The 21148-nt window shown below is 41.1% G+C and overlaps 1 protein-coding gene across 10 annotated transcripts in view; it reads left to right on the top strand.

Annotated features, from left to right (window-relative positions):
• The window catches only part of ABLIM2 (actin binding LIM protein family member 2), a 226212-nt gene that overhangs the window by 52076 nt on the left and 152988 nt on the right, over nucleotides 1–21148 (top strand). For 7 of the 10 annotated variants that reach the window (XR_012904395.1, XM_075930806.1, XM_014576101.3 and 4 more), the window contains exons 1-2: nucleotides 8566–8764; nucleotides 15025–15168. Coding sequence is in view for 9 of the 10 variants with exons in the window: in XM_075930806.1 (XP_075786921.1) it covers nucleotides 8749–8764; nucleotides 15025–15168 (160 nt within the window). In the remaining variant the exon portion in view is untranslated. Of the gene's footprint in view, nucleotides 1–8564; nucleotides 8765–15024; nucleotides 15169–21148 lie in introns of those variants that run through there. The other 3 variants (XM_075930805.1, XM_075930803.1, XM_075930800.1) reach the window with 2 other exon arrangements.

Genomic DNA, 21148 nt, shown 5'->3' with positions numbered 1-21148 from the left:
AGAGTGACTTCAAAGGGACTACTCATATGAGTAATGAAAGGAAGGATATGGCCCAGTATAGGTAGTTCATGAATATTTAACACAATAAAAATGTACTGCTTTGGGTTTTAGAGTCAATGACATCAGTTGATACCTCCTGGTGTGTGTAGAAGTATAAATTATGATTTAAAAACTGAAATTTTTTACAATTTTAAAACCAAAGAAATGCGGTAAATTATAAATTACTCATTCAAATGCGAGTTCCTGGCAGTGAATTTAATTCTTTACTGTGTCAGTCAGAAGCAAATGCTGAACAACCAAAAGTTCTGGGTAGGTGGGAAATTTTGGATCTGCGGTTTTAGTTTCAGCCCATTGTTAGTCAAAGGCTGCCTCAAGGTACAGATGCCAGGTCAGTTTTGTCTCAATTTACTCAAGTGTTCACCAATGAGAGATTGTTTTACATCAAGATTTTGTCGTTATTATAACACTTGATCTATTCCACGCAGTCAGTAATGGACTAACAAAACAATATCGTTTACTGTTTCCATTAATAAATGATTAAATCATGGATATTTCCTGTAAATAATATATCAAAGGGAAATCTTTTCAAGGGGCTTCTCTGTTTTGTTAGAATTTCTCATTTTTATCTACTGCACTGGGGTTTCCTGCAGTATCTAAGAACTATTAGCTATTCCTACCAGGAGCTCAAGAAATGTCTTCTATCTTGATCACCCATTCATAGATTAAAAAACCAGAAGGTACCACTACGATAATCTAGTCTGACTGCCTGTTTTAGAGGGCAACAGGGCTTCCATTAATTAATTTTTGTTTGAACTAGAGTGTGTTTTTAAGGGGGAAAACTCCGATCTTGATTTTAAAATAGTCAGTGATGGAGAATCCAGCAGGAGCCTGGACTTCTAACTCCAGTCAGCTGAAGAAGTGGGCTGTGCCCGCGAAAGTTAATGAAACCATCTACATGTTTTGTTAGTCTTTAAAGTGCTACCAGACTATTTGTTGTTTTTTTAAATTATTATGATTATGGTTAATCATAATAGTGCAGATGCTGTGTGCATAGAAAGGATGAGGAAGGGAGTTGTTTTTGTGGTTTTTTTAAAGACCTCTCATCCAAATTATAATTAGGTTTTCATATTCATTCATTCATATAATAATATATAGAAGCTTACCAAGACAGAATGACTTAAATAACAATGGCACACATTTTAAGTAGACCTATGTCTGCTGAAAATCTCATTTTAACTGTACATGTATCGATGAAGTGTGAGCTAGTCCATGAAAATTTATGCCCAGATACATTTGTTAGTCTTTCAGGTGCTGTAGGAGGACTCATTGTTTTTGCTGAAACTGACTAACACGATTGCCCCTCTGAGGGTATGTCTAAACTGCTTTTTTTTTCCGGTATACTGCAACATCCAGGGAGCATGTTTGCTCTTCTGCTTTTTTTTACATTTTGATTTCCCTCATTTGCATTCCTCTTTTGAAAGAAGAATGTAGTCTAGACGCACCCTGAAGAAACAATCAGTTTCACACATATAGAATGGGAAGTGACTGTCTAAGAAGGAGTACTGTGGAAAGGGATTTAGGGGTCAGAGTGGACCACAAGCTAAATATGAGCCAACAGTGTGACGCTGTTGCAAAAAAAGAAAACATGATTATGGGATGCATTAACAGGAGTGTTATGATCAAGACACGAAAAGTTATTCTTCCGCTTTACTCTGTGCTGCTTAGGCCTCAATTGAAGTATTGTGTCCAGTTCTGGACACCACAGTTCAAGAAAGATGAGGAGAAACTGGAGAAGGTCCAGAGAAGAGCGACAAGAATGATTAAAGGTCTAGAGAACATGACCTATGAAGGAAGACCAAAAGAATTGGGCTAGTTTAGTTTAGAAAAAAGAAGCTGACTGGGGACATAATAGTGGTTTTCAAGTATCTAAAAGGGTGTCACAAGGAAGAGGGAGACAAATTGTTCTCCTTGGCCTCTGATGATAGGACAAGAAGCAATGGGCTTTAACTGCAGCAAGGGAGGTTTAGGTTGGACATTAGGAAGTTTTTCCCAACTCTCAGGGTGGTTAAATACTGGAATATGTTGCCTTAGGGAGGTTGTGGAAACTCCGTCTCGGGAGATATTTAACAGCAGGCTAGATAGACATCTATCAGGGATGGTCTAGACCAGGGGTCTCCAAACTACGGCCCGCGGGCCGGATGCGGCCCGCGAGGCCCTCTCATCCGGCCCGTGGAGACCGTCCCTGGGGTGCCGCCGAACGGGCCCTTCTTGCCCTGTTAGGGGTTGTGCGGCGTGTACTCACGCCGCGCCGGGGCAGGAGAAGCGGGCCGCTCCGCTGACAAGCGGCCACGCGGCGGCAAACGGCGCAGGGGGCGGGGGTTAGCACGGGCGGCGTTCCCCCGCCCAGACTGACAGGGCAGCCGGCCAATCAGGGGGCAGGAGAAGCGGGCCGCTCCTCTGACAAGCGGCCGCGCGGCGGCAAACGGCGCAGGGGGCGGGGGTTAGCACGGGCTGCGTTCCCCCGCCCAGACTGACAGGGCAGCCGGCCAATCAGGGGGCAGGAGAAGCGGGCCGCTCCTCTGACAAGCGGCCGCGCGGCGGCAAACGGCGCAGGGGGCGGGGGTTAGCACGGGCTGCGTTCCCCCGCCCAGACTGACAGGGCAGCCGGCCAATCAGGGGGCATGAGAAGCGGGCCGCTCCTCTGACAAGCGGCCGCGCGGCGGCAAACGGCGCAGGGGCGGGGGTTAGCACGGGCGGCGTTCCCCCGCCCAGACTGACAGGGCAGCCGGCCAATCAGGGGGCAGGATGGGCGGTGGTGGTAACGCCCGCCCGGCGACGTGCGGGGGAACGTGAACCCCGGCGGGAACTTTAAAAAGGTGACCCCTTCCGCCCGGGGGGGGGAAGGAGTGAGCGGTGGCAAGCAGGAGGGGAGGACAGCGTGCAGAGGAAGGGGAGAGCAGGGGGAAAAGCCCCCCCCTTCCAGGAGAAACGGATTCGCAGGCGAATATTCTGAAGAGGAAACATTAAAAGCAACAATCTCTCTACCTTAAGTGGATATATTTGCACACTATATTCAGGTAAGTTTAACTTAAGAAATCATAAGAATTTTTAAAAATTGTTTCGGGTCATTTGCAGCTATTATTGCGACAAAATTAGTTTGCATAATCAGGTTTTTTGAGCGATATTGTGTGCAAGATACTTTCAGTTTCATTATTTATTCATGTTGAATTCACTTTATTTTAGTGCCCAGCGATGGCCGAGAAGAGGAAAAGAAAAATAGACGATGAGTGTCGGCAATTTCAAGAAGAATGGAGTTTGAAATACTTCTTCATCAAATCTGGCGAGAAAGCATTGTGTGTGATTTGCAACGAAACCGTGGCTGTGATGAAAGAATACAACCTGCGCCGTCATCATCAAAGCAAACATCAGGAGAAATATGTACAGTTGAAGGGTAAAGTCCGTGCCGAAAAATTTTCTAAATTACAAAATCAACTCACATCTCAGAGGACATTGTTCAGTAAATCCTCAAATGAAAATGAATCCTTAACTAAGGCCAGTTATAAAGTTGCCTACGTCCTGGCTAAAAGTGGCAAACCCTTTACAGATGGTGAAGTAGTGAAGGAATGTTTGTTGGAAGTGGCTGAGGAACTTTGCCCAGAAAAGTCAAAACAATTTGAAAACGTAGCTTTGGGTGCGAATACCATTGCCCGCCGTGTTGCAGACATGGGTGAAAACATTGTGACTCAAATAGCGAAAAATGCAAGCAAGTTTCGCCATTTTTCAATTGCAATGGATGAATCGCTGGACAGCTGCTCCACCTCTCAACTGCTTGTGTTCATTAGAGGTGTGGATGAAGACATGAACATAACACAAGAGCTGGCTTCCCTACATAGCATGTATGGCACTGTTACCGGAGAAGATATATTCAATGAGTTGAAAAAAACATTTGCTGATTATAACTTGGACTGGACTAACCTCAGTTGCCTGACTGTTGATGGAGGAAAGAACATGAGTGGCATAAAGAAAGGCTTGGTTGGACAAGTGAAGCAGATGTGTAATGAGAAAAACATTATACAACCAATGTTCCTGCACTGTATTATTCACCAGCAAGCTTTGTGTGCTAAATATGTGGACATTAGCAGTGTACTGAATCCTGTGGTGAAGATGGTGAATTTAATAAGGTCACATGGGCTCAACCATAGACAGTTCAGAGACATGTTGAAAGATACAGACACAGAATCACAAGATTTACCATATTACACAGCAGTAAGATGGCTAAGTTGTGAGAAAGTTCTGAGCAGAGTATTTAAGTTAAGAAAGGAAATAGGTGACTTCCTGGAAAGTAAAGGCAAGCCACAGCCATTACTGTCTGATGAAGAGTGGGTATGGAAATTGGCTTTTGCTGCAGACATAACTAGTCATTTAAATTTTCTGAACCTAAAACTACAAGGAGAGCAAAATCTAGTTTCTGATCTATACACCCACCTAAAGGCCTTCAGATCCAAACTTGTCTTGTTTTTGGAACAAGTACAGGCCAACAACTTGACGCACTTTCAGCAGTGCAAGGTCTTCATGGCTGAAGCAACAGCTGAGTTCCCCACGTCATTTGCATGTGAGATCATCAAAGACCTCCAGCTGCAGTTTCAGCAGCGGTTTTCTGACTTGGATTCAAAGGCAGAAGAAGTGAGATTGTTTCAAAACCCATTTGAAGCAGATGTGGCCAGTTGCCCAGATGAACTGCAGCTGGAAGTCATTGAATTGCAAGCAAATGACCTCCTTAGGGACAAGTTCAAAATAGGACTGGTGGGTTTTTACCAGTTTTTGCCCAAGGAAGACTTTCCTAATGTCAAAACTTTTGCATCAAGGTACCTTTCAATCTTTGGAACAACATACCTGTGTGAACAAACATTTTCAAGAATGAAATATGTGAAGAACAATTTGAGAACAAACTTGTCCGATGATAATCTCAGGTCACTGTTGATGTTAGGGACAACAAATCTAAAGCCAGAAATGTCTGCTATTTTGGCATCCAGGAAACAATTTCACCATTCACACTAATACAGGTGTTCATGTGTAGTGTATCAATGTGTTATTAAATAATAACTGAATAAAATAATATTAAATAAATAATTAAAAACAACATCCATGTTTTGATTGTTTTTTATTTGGACCTCAAGTGTGTAGTCGGCCCCCGAACTGCTGTTTGATAGTTAATGCGGCCCTCGGGCTGAAAAGTTTGGAGACCCCTGGTCTAGACAGTGCTTGGTCCTGCCGTGAGGGCAGGGGACTGGACTCAATGACCTCTCGAGGTTCCTTCCAGTTCTAGTGTTCTGTGATTCTATGATTAAATGAATACGGCTATGAGAATCTGTACAGTAACATTTACATATGTCTTTATTGGACAAAGGGTACACAGAGGATATAGCTTTAAAATATTGCAAGCATGGGGTGATTCTGTTTCAAGTTCTTTTTATATGAATTTCAGGTATAGATGTGAATAGGTAACTGGGTGAATGAGTAACTGTACCAGGTGATGCTTACCATGTACTGGTTAACTGGTGCCCAGGAGCTGCCCCCTGCTGTAGCCTGCCATAGGCAGAGGACTGTCCCAGTGCAGGCCAGGAACTGGCAGCATCCACAGCACCAGTGGTGCAGCTAGGAGCTTGCTGGTGGCAGCCTCACCTCCAGGACCAGTGCAGGGCAATGATTCTACAATTTGGTCCATGTGGGAGAACATTTATATCTGTGCAAAGCTCTCTTTAAGTCAGTGAAGTGTATGTGTGTGGGGGGAGCAGAAGAGGGGAGGAGGAAACTAAGGGGTCCATCGATCCATATCTTATTGCAGGATTAGGTTGTCAGAAATAAAAAGCAGTGGAGACCCCAGGTCAAGTTTTGAAGAGATGCTATGTAAGAGTTTTCCAGGCTGGTTTAGGTCATTTTACACATAATCAGACTGTGTCCTGGATGAAATTTTAATAAATGCAGTACCATAGTTTTTTCATCTCTACTGTGTAGCCATTTATTGTTGCTGAATGTGGTTATCCAAATCACCTTGATGCTGGGAATCAGTGAGCCTTATGCTTCCACATCACTTCTGTGCTTTTTAAAATCAACCCCTCCCCTCAGTTCTTTAGCCACACTAAAAGGATAATTTGAAATGTTTTCAATATTAAATATTACATAGCAGTTTAAGAACAAGCCTTTTGGTTTACACAAGAAAACAATCCGAGCTTCTTACTTAGGGCCAGCATAAACAAGTGTAAAATAATGTGTTTCTTCCTTCATTTGCTATCTCCAGAAGCCCAGGAAGAACGTCATTTGCTGAGTCAAATCTGGCTCCCGGCTCTGCTCCTTGGGTAGTCCAGCTATGAACTGCCCCATACTTAGCTCCTGTAGTTACATTACAGGCTCGGTCACCGTGAGTAGGGGTGACAGAATTTGGCCCTCAGATTTTTCCAGACAAATTCCCGTTGATTTAAAATAACTAAACACCTCAATATTGTCATTTTGACACATAGAACTGAACCAAGTGGCTCCCCAAAAAGTCTGCTGGAGAGGAATGTCACAGAGTACCGCTTGAAGAATGGGAAGCGACTTTCTAGGAAGGAGTACGGCAGAAAGGGATCTACGGGTTATAGTGGACCACAAGCTGAATAGGAGTCAGCAGTGTGATGCTGTTGCAAAGAAAGCAAACATGATTCTGGGTGTGTTGTGAGCAAGACACAAGAAGTCATTCTTCCGTCTCTCTGTACTGGTTAGGCCTCAGTTGGAGTATTGTGTCCAGTTCTGGGCACCGCATTTCAAGAAAGATGTGGAGAAATTGGAGCGGTCCAGAGAAGAGCAACAAGAATGATTAAAGGTCTAGAGAACATGACCTATGAAGGAAGGCTGAAAGAATTGGGTTTGTTTAGTTTAGAAAAGAGAAGATTGAAGGGGGACATGATAGCAATTTTCAGGTATCTAAAAGGGTGTCATAAGGAGGAGGGAGAAAACTTGTTCATCTTGGCCTCTGGGGATAGAACAAGAAGCAATGGGCTTAAACTGCAGCAAGGGAGGTTTAGGTTGGACATTAGGAAAAAGTTCCTAACTGTCAGGGTAGTCAAACACTGGAATAAATTACCCAGGGAGGTTGTGGAATCGCCATCTCTGGAGATATTTAAGAGCAGGTTAGATCAATGTCTATCAGGGATGATCTAGACAATATTTTGTCCTGCCATGAGGGCAGGGGACTGGACTCGATGACCTCTCGAGGTCCTAGTATTCCAGTCCTAGTATTCTATGATTCTAAGACCTAGTTGTGCCTTCTGCCCTCTGAATACATTAGGATTTTTCCTACTGAATTTTAGGAAGTAGCTGTGCATGTGTTTGGGAGAGGTAGATATGACATAGAAGAGAGGTTTTGCAGGTTTCGCAGTGGTGCCAACAACCACAGCCCTTCTTTGTCTTGGTAGTAATGAAGATCACAAACACAACCAACCCCAAAATCAGACTGATTAGAAGTTTAGTATAAGTGTTTTGCTCCTCTCTTTTTACTAGGGGCTCATTAGCCTTCTTGTTCTTTTTCTCCTCTAGAGGATGAACACAGTGGATAAACACAGTACTATGGTTTGCGTAATGCTGTTACAAGTTGAGTGAAACCTTGTTAGTAGTCAAATTAAACCCTTATGCACCCTTCAGTTAACTTAGCTGTAGGGATACGTTAATCACAGCTTGCTCTCTGAAGGCACTACAACACTATTTTGAAATCACTTGCGCTATTCCAAAATAACTTAGTCCGCGTCTACACAGCAGGCAGTTATTTCAAAATAGTGTCAAAATACTGTCAAACTGGAGGACTTCTTACTTCAACTCCTGTAACTCATTGTACGAGGAATAAGGGAATTCGGAGGAAAAGTGCTCTATTTCGAAATAAGTGCTGTGTAGACGCTCCTTATTTTGAAATAACTATTTCAAAATAAGATACACAATTGACGTAGCTCAATTTGCATAGCTTATTTCGAGTTAAGCCCTGCAGTGTAGACACACCTGGAGACAAAAGAGTTACGTGAATGCACTGAGGCGTTTTAGACTGTGTGGATGGAGGAGCATTGCTGCATATTTTTTGGATCAGGGTGGGTAGGTGTGTGTATGTGTGGATAAAAGATAGACTACAGAGGACCAGGAAGTCAACACAGACAGCCTGAATAAGCAGCTGAAAGCATGATGCATGGGCCAGGGATGAAAGCTGAAAAATATGTGTTTTGGTGCTGAGAGCAAAAGAAGTTGTTTCCTGCCCTTTGATTCCTTCTGTGTTCAGAGACAGGGGAGTCTGTACAGTCTTTGTAAATAAACAAAACTGCATCAAAGAAATAGTTGACTGTCACCAATTTCTCGACCTAACTGGCTAGCTGTTTGGGTCAAAAAAGGGTAACAATGCTAAGGACAATGTATATTTTGACTGTTCAAAAGTGATGGATGTTCTATGAATGTGATTTTTGAGGCCTGTGAGGAGTTCTATTTTTACTAGGGAGTACGTTCTTGGCTATAATCCTGTTTGTGTGGGAGCTCAGGTGTCATATGACCCTTGCCTCATTTATATCAGGAAGAGCTCCAGTGGCAGAGTGCTGCAGTTTCACTCGTCTATTGAAATACTTTTCAAAATCACTTGTTCAACAAGATCTTTAACTGGGCTCCTTGCAGATCATAGGTACTTGGAGTGGTGATATATCGGGTAGTATTTCTTGTATCACCGACTGAATTGATTCTGGAATGCCAGAGGATACAGGTACAGTGTGACGACTCCACATTGGGGGGATTAAATTGTTGATAAGTGTACATCATCAGAATGTACTATTTGCAAGTAAGTGTTGCACAGTGGAGAAGGATGGTTAAATGAGAACTGCTTTATTTTCAGTTGTGCTAACTGATTGGAAAAATACTGAGTTACAAATTAGCCTGACTGTCACTCTATTAACTTCAGAGGGGTAGCCGAGTTAGTCTGTAGCAGGAAAAACTTTAAAAAAGTCTGGTAGCACTTTAAAGACTAACAAAACATGTAGATGGCATCACGAGGTTACTGTGTTTCATGCTGATACATTTTTAAAACTCCATGGTTTTCTTTAAAATATTAGTTGTCAATAAATTTTGTATTAAATCCTATTGACAGAAAGTGTTGTGCTTTATGCATTTACATTGGGGGTCCTGTTCTTTATCATTATGCAGTACAAACTCAGTAAAAAGATATAAATCCACAGAAAATAAATCTGAAGAAAATTAGCAGAGGGTCATATTAACTAAAAATTATGTTTGTTAAAGACATTTAATCATAAATGTAACAGGTTGCTTTCACTATCCTCCTTGCAGTTTGTTGTGTATTTTGCATGAGACAATATGGGCAGATCTGACAGGCTGTGTCTACACTGGCCCCTTCTTCGGAAGAGGCATGCTAATTTCTAACTTTGGAATAGGGAAATCCGCGGGGGATTTAAATATCCCCCGCGGGATTTAAATAAACATGGCCGCCGCTTTTTTTCCGGCTTGGGGAAGTACTTTGAAAGTAGGAATAAGAGATCCTCCAGAAAAGGGCTTTATTCCGGAGGATCGCACCAGTCTGGACGCTCTTTTCCGGCTTTTCCCCAAGCCGGAAAAAAAGCGGCGGCCATGTTTATTTAAATCCCGCGGGGGATATTTAAATCCCCCGCAGATTTCCCTATTCCAAAGTTAGAAATTAGCATGCCTCTTCCGAAGAAGGGGCCAGTGTAGACACAGCCACATTGTTTGGCACTGAGCACTTCGCATTGTGTTCTGTATCATAGCCGTGGTCTACACTAGGACTTTATTTCAAAATACACCTCCCCCCCGGTTGAATTTATAAGCGGAGCATCCATGCTAGCAAGCCCATTATTTTGAAATAAGAGGCCGCAGAATTCTAAATCTGAACTCTTCATTTCTCGGGGAATAACCCTAATTCCGAAAGTTATTTTGAAATAACGGTAGTGTGGACACTCTGGTGCCGTTATTTTGAACAAATTACTCCCCAGTGCTTCCTGGGGTTCTAAGTCTGAGGGAGTGCATCCACATTAACAGAGCCTACCTCAGACTAATTTCAATGCGCACTAGTTTGAATTTGTTAAATGGAGAGTTATTAAGTTGAATTTAGTAGTTCTGAAACAGTTTCCTAGTATAGACATGGCCTTACTGTATGTGTTTGTGCTAGCCTATTTTGCATTGTACAAGGTAACCTCTCTCTCTTTCTCCCTCCATCTTCCAGGCAATGTACTCAGCAATCAGTAGTAGTGATGTTTCTGTCTTACAGTTTTAAGAATCTGTTCTATTCCAGACAACATTGTAAATGTATGCCTTGATTTTGATCCTTTGGCAGCACAGAATGAGATTTCAAAGCCTTTAGTTAGTGGCTTGGGAAAAGATACTATAGCAATTAATAATAATGAATATTTAATCTGTATAGTACAAAGGATCCTTGCTAATCTGGATCCTTTTGGAATAATGTATTCACTTACTGTATTTTAGTCATAGAAAAGAATTGGAAACTTTACTGCATATGAAGGGTTTTTTTTCTGTGTAGTTCATTTTGAGGTAGGGAGATACTGTGTAAGTACTTCATTTTACAGATGTGAAACTAAGGCAGACCAAGAGCTAGATTTTTGAAGGTAATTTGATATCTAAAGATGCAGATAGACACCCAGCAGGGTTTTCAAAAGTGTAAGATGTTTAATTTCCATTTTTTTTGAGGCGCCTAAATAACTTTTGAAAATCTGGACCTAAGGGACTTGCCCAAAGTCATGGAGGAAGTCTGTGGCAGAGCTGGGAATTGCTCTGCAGTCTCTCACATTCTAGGTTAGGACCTTAAGACATTTGTCTTTCAAATGTTTAATGAACCGACTGGCATTCCCATCTCTCATGTATGTATTTTGCATTTTGGTGACTACTGTCCCTATTGAGTTTGTTGAGTTACTTATATCCCTATTGAGTTACAAGTATTGAGTCACTTTCCGTGTATCCGTATGTGTGTGGTAGTATTTGTCATAAGAACTACTCATTGGAGTTCAAACATGGAGTGATGCCCATGTCTTTTGTTTTGTTAATTTTTTGTCTTAATATAATAAAAAGGCCACTGTATTGATTTGCAGATACAATACAGGATAGGTATTACAGAGAGCTATGCAAAGTACTTGTCCCTGATGCACATTTCTGAATCAACGTGAACATTCAAGGGAAACAACCTGCAGTAGGTCTTGCTGTCCCAAAGTCTTGCTGTCCCAAAGGAGTGGGACCTATAAACATAGGTGTAGTTGACAACAGTCTTTACATAGTTGTTTCTTTTTGACAAACACTACACATGAAATTGCCATCCAGCGCTCAAGCAGCAGTTACAGCCAATTCCAAATGAACAGACCTTTTAATAAATATCTATACTATTTATTAAGAAAGATGTTCCTGATTTCCAAGCAGAAGAAATATCTGCATGCATTAATGTACTTCTTCTCTGAAAAACTGCTATCTACAAAGATATATGCACAAATATTTGGAGGATCAGAGTGTTAGAGTAAATACATGAAGCCAACTTTTAGCCCTGAAATAGTTATAAATAAAAATTATGGGGTAAGTTAGCAATATTTTCTTTTATTAAATCCTCTAAAAGGAAATCAACCAAATTCCCTTTCACATTTAATTTATTGGTCATAACACTAGTGATAGGTTTATTTTTAAGTTTCGTTTTCTTCTTTTGAGATTAGACGGAAACCTTTTAAAGCTGATCTAGAAACACTTTGGGAAAAAACAGTAACTTCAGAACGATATGCTGAATATCCCAAGTAAGAAGAGGGACAGTCAGTATGTAATTTAGTCTCCTTTTTCCCTTCTATAAGTTATCTGTATTAATCTGTTTCCAGGTGGAAAAACTAATATGAGTGTAGCGTGTTGTGATGCAAGCCTGTTACAATTAATTGACTTAATAAGTCAGTCCATCAACTGTTACTTACCATATTAAAATGTAAAATAGTACAGTATATGTATTTTAGCACAATATCAGGAATTAGCCACTTTGTGTTCAACATTTTATATAATGCTTTGGAATACCAATTCAAATAAACAACCAAATAGGTGCAATTTCCATTTTAAATCACAAGATGGCAGCAAATTTTTAATTCGCCCAATATTTTGGTAGCCCTAAATGGACTCGGTGATGCCTTCATATACTTGCATTTCTTGTTGATGTCAATAGGCATTTGCATGATGCTCAGGATAAAGAGCCTCACAATCCCCTTTCACAAATAGAAATAAAGCTAACCTAGCAATTATTTTTAACCGGGAACATACACAGAATAAAGATTGGGTGGGGAATTATTTTTTGTGTGTGTATGTGTTGTTATTGCAGGAAGATTTAAGTTTATTTAAAATAATATTTACATTAAGTGCTTATGGACTAGAAAGTCCAATGTACTATTTACTAAATGGAATAGAAAAATATCTTTTGGCTGAAAGTCACATAATGTAGAAAAACAAATTCTGAGCAGCATAGGCTCCTGCTCCTGCCACAGCACTTTGGTCCTGCACAGCTGGGGCTCCGGTCCTGGCCCCGTGCAGCCCCAGTCCCAGCCCTGCACAGCCAGGGGAAGCCACAGGGCTCTGACCCCAGCCCCGCACAGCCTCAGCCTCAGGCTCGTGCCGCTAGGAGAAACCACGGGGCTTCAGCCCTGACCTCATGCTCCTGGGGGTTGCTGCAGGGACTCCAACCTCGTGCTGCCATGGGGCTTTGCCCTCAGCCCCATACTCCCAAGGGCTGCTAGAGGCTGCTATTGGGGGTCTAGCCTAGTCCCGTGCTTTCCCCAGCCAGGCTGCTGACCTTGATGCCCAGCCTGGCTGGCCCTCCTGCCCTTAAGCTCCTGGGCTCTCTGGTCCAAGGACATTCATGATCCTGCCTCACCAGGGATGTTGCTGGACCAGAGAGTGCCATATTTTGGAGGTAAAACCTTTAATTTATATGAGAGTAAGTATTTTAACCCTAGTATTCTACATCAGTTCCAACATTAATGGTTGTATCTTACTTTCCAAAAATTTCTGCTATTGTTTCAATTGGCTAAGTCCCATCAACTTTACATGAGACATAGGGTAGGTCTATACTATGGGACAATGTCGACCTAGCTACATAACTCTAGCAATGTGAATAGTGTAGCTGGAGTCCACATACTGCTGTGAAATCTCCACTGCGGGAGGATCGATGGGAAAAACTGTCCCTTACACTTCTTATTCTGATGGCGTACCAGAGTCAATGAGAGAGTGATCAGTGGTTGCTATATAAACGCTCCCCCCTCCCAATTGTCACAGCACCAATCTCCCAGTGAGTGTAGACCTGCATTTTGGCTGCTATAGACTTAGTCACTTTTCAAAATTTTATCTCAGTCTTTATTTTGGCAGATTTTGTGATACAACAAATATGGATTCCTCTATGTGACTATGACGAGCAAAGTTATTGCAGAGCTAAGGGTATGTCTAGATTAGGCTACCCGACATAGTCAATGAAGTGGGGATTTAAATAATCCCCGCTTCATTAAAATAAACATGGCCATCGCGCTGTGCCGGTGATCAGCTGATCCGGCACAGCGTGGCAGTCTACACACGGGAGAAGCCTTTGCCAACTGATCCCTTATGCCTCGTGAAACGACAGAGGTATGTAGTCTAGACATACCTTAACTGTTTCATTTTTCTGCCAGAGTTGTCAATGAATTTCTCATTGCAAGCTCATTACTAGTAATGATGTAAAGCACTGTGATTTTCCTCCCCCACATCCCCATTTCAACTTGAGTTTGCAAACTATTGGCCAGAAACAGTCATGGTGCTTCAGTGCCACATACAGAAGAAAGAGTCTGCTGATTAAGCAAAGTAAGTAACAAGGTCTCCAAACATGTACCATACCAGAAATCTGTAATTATGTTATTGCGCTTAACCTTCCTCAAAGTTCCCAAAACATTCTGTGACTCTTGGCTGGAGATTTGCTATTTACAATACATTGGTGTTGGTGGGATTAACATGGGAGCTGGGAGCACAGGCAAGTGCACCTAATGTAGACATCTGTCTGAGTTTGCAGTAGGCATGAAAAATAGCTCCGAGCCCATTCATAGCAATTGGATGGTATTGTTGAGGCTAACAATGGTGCTTTATATGTAAACATTTTAAGCTATTTCAATTCTCATCAGTGCATGCAACAAAAGGGAAGAAGGATTATCTGAAGATCTATGTCAGTGCTTCCCAAAGAGTTGTGTTTAGTGGGCTGTGGAGGTTGATACCCAAAAGGTTAGCTATGAGATGGCACATGTAGCGGATATACAATTAATATGTATAGGCATGGTGAGGATTGCACTTATAAGCACTTATCAGTCGAGCTATAGGAAAGTCTTTAGTAATTCCTAAAAGACTGAGACAGAATCAGATGTGTGAGATCCTGTGAGACATTAATTTCAGCAAATAATTTGTAACTAGGGCTGGTTGTTTTGATGTTTTGTTTTTAGGGTGGTTTTGGGGGGGAATTTGACAAAATATTTAATTTTCATTGAACAGTGTGATGCAGACTGAAAAAAAATTAAATAACCCCTCCTCCACCCGCCCCGCTCCCCACACCATTTTTGTGGAATTCTCTTTATACGGCCTAAAGCCCAAAAGGTTTTGTTCAAGTTGACTGAGAAATTCATAAGCCATGTATAATTCTATTGCATTATTGAAGTGGTAACCTAAATGGAAGTGAATATCGGCAGTGAAGCTTAAATTTATGAACTGAGTGTTTACACTGGCATACAACTGTAAAGGGAATTCAGTTAAAATAAAGTTTTCAAAGACCACATCAGGAGAGCTGGCCAACTCCTGAAAAGTGAGACCATTTGGGCCTAGATTTCATGTTCATGGCATGTTTTGACTGAAATGTCCATTTTCATTATTTGTTGCTCTAATATGACCATTATTTGATGTAATTTGTTCACCAAACATTTTTAATCTACTGCATGTTCTTATACAACTTGCCTTTCTTTACAGTTTCTCAACCACAGGCTGTCCATAGCCACCTGGAGAAACCATCAGCTACAGCAATTCTCTGCAATAACTGTGGAAGCCCATGCAAAGGGGAAGTTTTGAGAGTTCAGAACAAACATTTTCATATTAAGTGTTTTGTTTGTAAAGGTAAGTGTTTATTATTTAATACTGCTGTTATTGATTATATTTACAGTAACTCTTTAGAGACTGTGGCCATTATTCCATTCCATTGTTTTGGAAACGGCACAGATAGATAGTACAGGACAGACCCACATCAAAGAGTTTATGGTTCTAAGACCCTGATCATGCAGAGATTTCCAAGTGCAAGGGTTCATCCAGATGGAGCTTTTTGCAAGATTTTGGCATAAGGAGAGACAAGATGGGAGAGGAACAGGGCATGGAGAAAAGAAGTCAAGGGTAACAACAAGGGAACACAATATTACATAGATTAGCTCTGTCAAATTTGCAGAATAGTTTTGTAGGCTTTCAGGGTCTCTTTTGGTTTAAATATTTAAGTGAACATATTGATAATTAATTTTGAATAAGTTATTTGCCTAGCTATTGCCATTTAGCAGTTTAGTGCAATTCTATTTTGAAACACCACATATAAGACAGATGCTCTGTTCTTTAGTCTGTAAATTATAGAGGCCCCAACTAAGATCTGAAACTCATATGCTAGGCAATGTACAAACTCATGGTAAAAGCCCATCCTCACTGAAGAGCTGACATAACTAGGGCAGAAGAGGAAATGGAAGCACAGAGAGATGAAGTAACTTAGTAAAGGTCACATAGGTGGTTAAAGACAGAACTAGGCTTGGAACTCAGATCACTGAACTTCTAGACCAGTTCTTAGCCACTAAGATGTGTGCAGTTTGACTAATTTTTAATTCTGGTCAAAATATAGATGAACACATTTCAAGGGTACATTAAATGATGACTTTCTCCTTCATATTGCTTCCTCTGTCAAGTACAATTATGTCTTTGTTAATTCTGCAGAAAAAAAACATGCAGCATGTGATATTCAATTCCTGGATGAATATTTAATGCATTAGGTATAGTGATAGTGTTAGCTATTTAAGATGACTTAATTTAGTTTAATGCTACATCATTCTATGGAAGAATTATACAAGAGGACAAGTAAGCAATAATATAGTGTTCTAAATGGCACAAATATTTTATTTATATATACAGAGCTAGAGGAATAAAAATCAGCACTTAAAGTATTTAAGGTAGACTAAAATGTATATAATGTCTCTCTCTGTATAAAAAAATTATTCCTGCCAGATGACAGAATGTTCCTGCTCGGTGACAGAATGACATTATACTGTCATCAGCATCAACAGTTCTCTCAGCAAAGCGAAAACAGCCAGAGAGAAGGGGGTAGGCAAGCGTAGCGAGAAGAGAGTGCAGCCCCTTAGTTTTCCATGTTAATATAATTATAATATGCCTTAAACAGTAATACTATTATTACAAATTTCATTTTCAAAACACTTTTCAGCTATTAACTAATACAAAGTCTGAGAATAGTGAATATGTACTTGATGTTCAGAATGTAATTCTTGCATCCTACACAAAGTAATTTATGTCCTCTACCCTTAAGAAATCTCAAGACTTAACCTGGAGACCCCAGTGTTCCAGGAGAGAATCACTGCAGACCTTCACGCACAACTCCAGCAGAAAGAAGAGCCAGTAATGATTGCTATCACTCAGTGTCTTGATTGCACAGGCAGTTTCCATGTAAGCCTGGATCTGGTGACACTTACACCTTCCTGTTCCTAATGCTCTCCTGTAGGGATGTGAAGGACTAGTTGACTATCTGATAAGCAAATGGTTATTGGATAGTCGACAGCTAGTCAACTAGTTGCTTCCCTACCCCTTGCCTCTATCAGCATTTTTCATCAACTATTCAATTAGTCGATAGGGCGCCTTCACCTTTGAAGTGTAGCAACAGAGCTGTTGCTACACTTCAATGATGAAAGCGCTGCATAGAGCCAGGGGTCAGTCCCCATCAATAATGCATCAACTATTCGATTAGTCAGTTACTCACAATTTAACATCTCTACTCTCCTGCTCATCAGTCAGTTCATAGCTAGTGCAAAACCCATATCTCAGTAGGATGCATTCAGAGACCCCCCCCCCTTACACGGCTGTTCCACCTACATCCTTAGTCCCACCTCATGCAAGGTTACTGTGAAGATTTTGTAGTGTATGCAGGAGGCCTTTTGCCAATGGGTGAATTTTATCCAATGAGGTGATTTATGTCATTGCTAGAGTAGTATGAAATTGGAAAAAAACATGTTGTGAACTGGAGTTATTCAGGTGTCATATACAGTTCAGAAGACTCCTCTCAACTAGCAGACATTGCTGCTGGATCCTAACTCAGTTATAGTTGAAATGAACTTACTAGAGAACAGAAAACAAAATTCAAGGATTTTTCCAAAGACAGCTTTTCAGGAGTCTTCAATTAGGTGTTTATACTGCATGAATCACAAATGTCTATTTATGTCTATTGAATTCATATATAGATGTCTATTGAATTCATATACACAGAAATATGAATGGTAAAATCATAACATCAACTACATAGCACCCTGAAGAAATAGCCCTCATGCCCTGAGGGATGAAGCTGATGTTTTCTCTTTAACATTCTATAAAAGAGTATGGATGACACTGGGGATTTCTGCAGGGTTCCAGTCAATAAAATAAATTCTGCATTTTCGCTAGATCAGGAATTTTTCTTGTTTTGCTTTGTTTTTCCTATTTTAGACAATCCATTAAGTTTTGTTCATTAACAGTAACATACCATGGAACATTCTTCTGACAATTGGAAAACTGTGTTCACAAATGAAATTTTATACATTAAAATCCCAGGAAGAGGAAAGGAATGTCTCCCATGAGGCCCAATGAAATCAGTTTTTTTTTTTTTACCCTTGTTACAAATTTGGAGCCCATGAGGCAGGAAAAAATGTTCAAAAAAGAAGAAAAATATTTTTAACACATTATCCCTAATGATTTTTAAAAAGGGAGAACTGGGCTTGCTCACATCATCTGTTCCTTCTAGGAAACTCGTCATGAATCTCCTGATTCCTAGCACCTGGGTTGAACCCAAAATGAGTAACTGCCAAAAAGCACCCTACCCTTGTGCTAGTTTAAACTGTCTTAACACCTGTGAAACCAATGGAGCTATGATGGTTAACTCCAGTTGATAATCAGTGCGTTGGTGTTTAGACCTTTCAGATTCATGTAGATGTTTGTTTAATTCCCATTAGTCGTCATTTAGCCAAGCTTGTATCTATTTAGGTATTTTAAACTTTCTTCATAAATCAAAGCCAATGATTATTTTGTTGATTTTTGATGAACTCCTTCCAATTCATTGGCATCTTTCTGGTGTCTAGATTTTCAAAACTGTAAACAGTATTATATTGCAGACTTAACAATTTAGTATAGGTTCGAAGGTAAAGGAGCCATTCCCTATAGGTTGTCCAGTCAATTAAAATGTACAAAAGTTAAGTAATTTGAGTGGCCCTTTTTTAATAGTATAATAAACTCAGTGGATGTGTTAGGATTTAATGTGGCATCTGATAACATTATTCATACCTGAAAAGTTCTGTCAGGTAGATGTAGACAGGAATACTGTCACAAAGACTGTAAATTAGCTAAAAGCCCACAAACAAAGGGTATAACTCTCCATACTCCATTTAAGGAAGGTGTGCAACAAGGTATTGCATTGTTTTATCCAACTACTTTTTTTAATGGCAGATGATAGTACTTTGGGAAGAATTACGGTTGCCTGTGAGGAGATGAGTGATACTGAAAACCAATTTATTGATAAGGCATTAGGCAGGCATAAGTTTGGAATGGAATGGAATGGGATGGAATGAGATGGAATGGGACATATTCTGCTGCCTGGCTTACTGGCAATCAAATCAATTGATTGTATTATCATATTGCTACATGGCTATCCCGATGCATATTGTGCATTTTGTGAGGTATCCGGGTGCCAACAGTTTACTTATAAACATCTTTTATTTGAAATGACATACACAACTAATGAAACTGGCACCAACTATTCTAAGTCCCATTCTGTCTCTGCCAAGTTCCCAGATAAAGCTCCACCGTGTTCCAAAACAGAGATAAATGTCAAAAAGAGAGGATCGAAAGGCTAACACATAAGTTAATGATTGCTTATATCTGTGAGGAAACCATTCCAGGGGAAAGGTAACAATAACAAGCCTATGAATGCCAGGAACTCTCAATAAAATCAGTGATTTCACTAATGTATTCTAGGCTGATGTACTGAAGATGCAGAAGCATCATTTATTAGACCAAATAAAAAATCTTATTTCTGCAACTAAGCCAATCAGTCTGCAATACAGGTGTCTCTTGCATTGGGCCCCAGTTCCTAAGTCTTTTCTCACACAGAGCTCCCATTCAAGCCAATTTTGATAAAAGTGTATTCATAAAGGTTGTGCCATTGAAACATAAGTCAATGCTCTTTTCTTTAGGCTGCAAATCCTTTGGTTGACAGATATGAGAATGCTATTTTATTTTTTTCATTAAAGCAGTAGAAAAATATAGAATCATAGCACACTAGAACTGGAAGGGACCTCAAGAGATCATCGGGTCCAATCCCCTACCCTCACGGCAGGACCCAGTACCATCTAGGCCACCAGCAAGTAGATCGGGATCTACCATTAGATCCCGAGCCTCCGACTGGTGATCCCGACCAGTCTGGCCTGGAAGCTATCAAGAGCAGCACTTCAGCTGTCCCTCCACCCACAGCCATTCTGCTCCTGCCCTCCGCCCTGGAACTGTCCCCCTGGGAGCCTCCTGCCTGCTGTGCAGGGTGTGGGAAGGAGAAAAGGGGGGCACCAGTGTCAAAGTAGGAATAAGAGATCCTCCGGAAAAGGGCTTTTTTTCCGGAGGATCGGGGCCAGTGTAGACGCTCTTTTCCGGCTTTTCTAAAGTGGCGGACATTTTTATTTAAATGCCGCGGGGAATATTTAAATCCCCCGCGGATTTCCCTATTACGACCTGTGAAATTAACATGCCCCTTTCGGAAAAGGGGCCAGTGTAGACGAGCCCACACTGTCCTTCACTGTCATCTCTCCATCCAACACATACGTGGGTTGTTGTTGTTGTTACTTCTGTTACTGCTTGCAAAGTGGGTTATTCTGAGTTTCTGACTGGGCTGTGCATTTCAGAATTTTCATTTCTCTCTTACACTTAAATTTAATTCTTTGAGTAGTGAATTCTAAAATGCCTAAACTGTCGTGGCTGGAGTCATTATCCCTGTGATAATTGCTGCTCCTGGGAGTGGCCAGCATGTCCCTGCAGCCCCTGAGAAGGGCAGAGCAGGGGGTCTCCACATGCTGTCCTTGCCTCCACAAACCGCTTCTACAGCTCCCATTGGTCAGTAATGGGGAAATGTGGCCAGTAGAAGCTGTGGGCTCAGTGCCCGAAGATGAGGGGAAGCACATGGTGCCATGGAGCCACTGCTATACATGCCAGCTGCCTTCTGGAGTGGTGCAAAGCCAGTGCAGGAGTAAGCCTGCCCCAACCCCACTGCTCCACTACCCATAAGCCATCTCAGCTAACTGGTGCCCAGCCAGAGCCCGCTTCCCAAAAAGAAGATGACAAAATATGATAAAATATTGAATATTAGGGCAATAAAATTCCAACTAAATGTGTTTCCTAGTTCAGTCCAAAGGCATCTGTACAATAGCTTTTCATATGTTAGAGAAATTCTGGTCCTCTGGGCCAAGTGCAGGTCAGACTGTTAACAAGTTACAAACACCAAACTGGTTGTAAATTCTAACACATAGATTTCACCAACCAGTTGCACAAAGTAGCAACTCCTTAGGCACTTTAACAGCATTTTAACACAGAGTCACAGACGATCCCCTTGGGTACTCCAATGTGTCTCGCACCCGGGTGAGAAATGGTCTCATACACCAAGAATCATAGTAGTAGTCAGAAAAAAACTTAAAAAACAATGGAAGGAGGGAGAAGGAAAAAAATATTGAAGGGGCGGAACAAAAAAAGCCAGTGAGGAGATAAGCCAGTAAGTGTGTTCCTCCCCTTCACATTTTTTTCCTTCTCCGCTCCCCACCCTTTTCCCTTATTT

The sequence above is a fragment of the Pelodiscus sinensis genome, chromosome 5, assembly GCF_049634645.1.
Source record: "Pelodiscus sinensis isolate JC-2024 chromosome 5, ASM4963464v1, whole genome shotgun sequence".
Lineage (NCBI taxonomy): Eukaryota > Metazoa > Chordata > Testudines > Trionychidae > Pelodiscus > Pelodiscus sinensis.
Note: the sequence above shows the minus strand (reverse complement) of the source record. Positions and strands in the feature narration are given on the sequence as shown.